This window comes from Takifugu rubripes, unplaced genomic scaffold, assembly GCF_901000725.2.
Source record: "Takifugu rubripes unplaced genomic scaffold, fTakRub1.2, whole genome shotgun sequence".
Classification (NCBI taxonomy): Eukaryota; Metazoa; Chordata; class Actinopteri; order Tetraodontiformes; family Tetraodontidae; genus Takifugu; species Takifugu rubripes.
Window position 1 is genome coordinate 1,767,614 of NW_021821632.1, and position 4,194 is coordinate 1,771,807.

The 4,194-nt window shown below is 48.7% G+C and overlaps 1 protein-coding gene across 1 annotated transcript; it reads left to right on the top strand.

The window, feature by feature from the left end:
- Positions 1-942: 942 nt before the first annotated feature.
- On the top strand, positions 943-2,329 carry mos (v-mos Moloney murine sarcoma viral oncogene homolog). Its single transcript, XM_003979019.3, has one exon. It carries the CDS (start codon positions 993-995, stop codon positions 2,004-2,006), a length of 1,014 nt encoding a protein of 337 aa, XP_003979068.2. The 5' UTR covers positions 943-992; the 3' UTR covers positions 2,007-2,329.
- Positions 2,330-4,194: the final 1,865 nt, after the last annotated feature.

Here is a 4,194-nt window from a genome sequence, read left to right on the forward strand (position 1 = left end):
GTTAGAACAGAACAGAACAGAACAGAGGGGTTAGGGTTAGAACAGAACAGAAGGGGTTAGGGTTAGAACAGAACAGAACAGAGGGGTTAGGGTTAGAACAGAACAGAGGGGTTAGGGTTAGAACAGAACAGAACAGAGGGGTTAGGGTTAGAACAGAACAGAACAGAGGGGTTAGGGTTAGAACAGAACAGAAGGTTTAGGGTTAGGGTTAGAACAGAACAGAGGGGTTAGGGTTAGAACAGAACAGAACAGAGGGGTTAGGGTTAGAACAGAACAGAACAGAGGGGTTAGGGTTAGAACAGAACAGAAGGTTTAGGGTTAGGGTTAGAACAGAACAGAGGGGTTAGGGTTAGAACAGAACAGAACAGAGGGGTTAGGGTTAGAACAGAACAGAAGGTTTAGGGTTAGGGTTAGAACAGAACAGAGGGGTTAGGGTTAGAACAGAACAGAACAGAGGGGTTTGGGTTAGAACAGAACAGAACAGAGGGGTTAGGGTTAGAACAGAACAGAACAGAACAGAACAGAGGGGTTAGGGTTAGAACAGAACAGAACAGAGGGGTTGGGTCAGAACAGAACAGAGGGGTTAGGGTTAGAACAGAACAGAACAGAGGGGTTAGGGTTAGAACAGAACAGAACAGAGGGGTTTGGGTTAGAACAGAACAGAACAGAGGGGTTTGGGTTAGAACAGAACAGAACAGAACAGGTGTGTTGCTGTTGAGCACATTAAGCACGTTTAGCTCATCTAATAACATGAACAAAATATCCGCAGGAGCCAAAAACGTCAGAGCATCTTTGGTTCTGTGGGTGGTTTTCATTTTATTCCCACAGGTCACAGAAATGATGAGCGGCCCATCCAAGAAGGAGCGACCCAACAGGGAGACCATTGCAGTACCGACTCCTGAGCACTGCGCGGCGCTGTGGCGCAGAACGTCTCCGTTCTCTGAAAAGTGGGAGGTGGCTCAGTCAGCGGGGAGACTTCTCCACTCCACACCATGCCCTCTCCGATCCCCGTCACTCGCCTGTTGCCCAAAGACATCTACCCGTCTCTGGATATCGGGATCTGCAGCAGCCCACTGGCCAAACCCTCCTGCGGGTCTACGTTACAGGTGCCGGGCCAGCGCTTCCATAGGAAGACCGGGACCCGGCTCTGGTCTTCTGTGATTCACTGGGAGCAGCTGCGCTCCATTGAGTCTGTGGGCTCCGGGGGGTTCGGTTCTGTCTACAAGGCCGATTATTTTGGGAAGACTGTTGCCCTGAAGAAAGTAAAAAAACAAACCAAAAACAGGCTGGCGTCCCGACAGAGCTTCTGGGCCGAGCTGAACGCGGCGCACCTGCGCCACACGCACGTCGTGCGCATCATTGCGGCCACCACCTGCATTCCGCTGGAATGTGAAGATACCAACAATATCGGGATGATCCTGATGGAGTATGTGGGCAGCAGGAATCTGCATCAACTCATCTACGAGTGCGTGGAGCCGCTGCACGAGGACAGGTGGCTCAGGTACTCTGTGCACATCGCGCACGGGTTGCGCTTCCTTCACTCTCACGACATCGTACATTTGGACATAAAACCAGCCAACGTGTTGGTATCCAGTGAAGACCTCTGCAAAATTGCGGACTTTGGTTCCTCTTTGAAACTGGAGCGTGGGTGCGAGGTCAGTGCGTGCAGCACAAGTGTGAGTCACGTGGGAGGCACGTACACGCACAGGGCGCCGGAGCTGCTGAAAGGCGAGGCGGTGTCTCCCACAGCAGATATCTTCTCCTTTGGGATAACCATGTGGCAGCTGATCACCAGGAAGCAGCCGTACACAGGCGACCGGCAGCACGTGCTCTACGCTGTCGTGGCGCACAACCTCCGTCCTTGTGTCCAGCAGCCGGAGTTTGTCTCGGAGCAGGGCCAGAGCAGCAGGAGCCTGCTGGAGCGGTGCTGGAGCAGGGAGGCCAGCTGCAGACCCACTGCCCAAGAACTGGTGCCTTCCTTGGAGCAGCTGCGCTCCTCACTGTAGAGCGCACACACACTTTTATCCAGCACACACACTTTTAGCAGCAGCTTCCCACCTTATTGACTTGATGAAAACAGGATGGTGGATTTTCTTACTGTCACGTTTGTTTCTAACCCTTTTCAGTCAAGTTCTTCATTATTGAGACTATAATTTTATTGACTTTTAACCTGGAGGGCTTATTGATTTTGCAGTCACTATTAAAGTTACTTGAAAAATAATCTTTTGCATTAATATTCATCTTGAGGGCAATTGTGTCTTGAATCAAGTGGTAATTGCTTTGAGGACATTTTACTGTGACTTACTATTAAAACTATTTTTCAATGAAATGTTTGGATCTCAGTTCCATGTAGGGTTCATCACACACACACACACACACTATATATATATATATATATATATATATATATATATATATATATATATATATATATATATATATAAAAATCTCTTCCTCGCCCTCCTGGGCGGTGCCTCCCTCCTTCAGACTCGGGTCCTCTACCAGAGGTCTGGGAGTCTGAGGGTTCTGCTCAGGATCTTAGCTAGGACTGCACTCTTCTGGACAGAGATCTCTGGTGTGGTTCCTGGTATCTGTTGGAGCATCTACTTGGGGCTTGGGTGTTACTGCCCCTAGTGTCCCAATCACCACTGGGACCACTGTTGCCTTCATCCCCCACATTCTCTCCATCTCCTCCTTCAGCCCTTGGTACTTCTCCAGCTTCTCGTGTTCCTTCTTCCTGATGTTGCTATCACTTGGGATTGCTACATCTATCACATCTATCACCACTGTCTTCCGGTGTTTATCCACCACCACTATGTCAGGCTGGTTGGCCACCACCATCTTGTCAGTCTGGATCTGGAAGTCCCCCAGGATCTTGGCCTGAGAACGAGCAGGCCAAGATCCTGTGGAGCAGGACAGATATATATAGATATCTATATATCTATATAGATATCTATATATATATATATGTCTAAGTGAACTATTGACTATATGTATGTGGATTGACAGATTCTAGCAGCAATAGCCTGTCGTCAGGCGCCTCAACTCGATGTAGGACTCTTCCTTTATTGTAGGCCTACAATGTTCATTAAGATTCAACTCAGGAATAAGACATCCCCTATCCTCTGCAGAGCAAAGACTAGTTTATCCACCACCTCTACCTGTGAGGAGGCCATGATGAGTCCCTAACTAGATGCTTGGTGATTAGGATGGCTGAGATGTGTTTCCAAAACATCCATGGATTTCTGGAACAAGATCTGCAATACATCTCTCATGCTGCTCAGCACAGCACCTCACAGCACAACTGCAAATGGTCTGGTCCTGGAGAGTTGACCCCTCTGGGCTTCCTTAGGGCTGACACCACCTCATCCATGTTGAAGGTGAGTGGGCTCACCACACTGAAGTGAGAACCTGACCTCTAACACCACCTGTAAATAGCTGAAGTCAAAGCCAGCTATTCTCCAGTGCATGAGCTGCATGAGGTGCTCTGAGCTTTTAGGGGTTCAGTATGTTGTTCAAGGGCACTTTGGCAGTACTCTTCACTTAGGACTGAATCGCATTGCAGAAAATATGAAATGGCGCCAGTAATCAGTCGTAATGATGCAGAGAGATGAATTTTAATGTTTTTGGAGGTCTCAATGGGTTAATGAGCGTTTTTCCTCACATGCTAGAGTTAGGGTTAGGGTTAGGGTAACCCTGTTCCTGCTAGAGTTAGGGTTAGGGTAACCCTCTTCCTGCTAGAGTTAGGGTTAGGGTAACCCTCTTCCTGCTAGAGTTAGGGTTAGGGTTAGGGTAACCCTCTTCCTGCTAGAGTTAGGGTTAGGGTAACCCTCTTCCTGCTAGAGTTAGGGTTAGGGTAACCCTCTTCCTGCTAGAGTTAGGGTTAGGGTAACCCTCTTCCTGCTAGAGTTAGGGTTAGGGTTAGGGTAACCCTCTTCCTGCTAGAGTTAGGGTTAGGGTAACCCTCTTCCTGCTAGAGTTAGGGTTAGGGTTAGGGTAACGCTCTTCCTGCTAGAGTTAGGGTTAGGGTAACCCTCTTCCTGCTAGAGTTAGGGTTAGGGTTAGGGTAACCCTCTTCCTGCTAGAGTTAGGGTTAGGGTAACCCTCTTCCTGCTAGAGTTAGGGTTAGGGTTAGGGTAACGCTCTTCCTGCTAGAGTTAGGGTTAGGGTAACCCTCTTCCTGCTAGAGTTAGG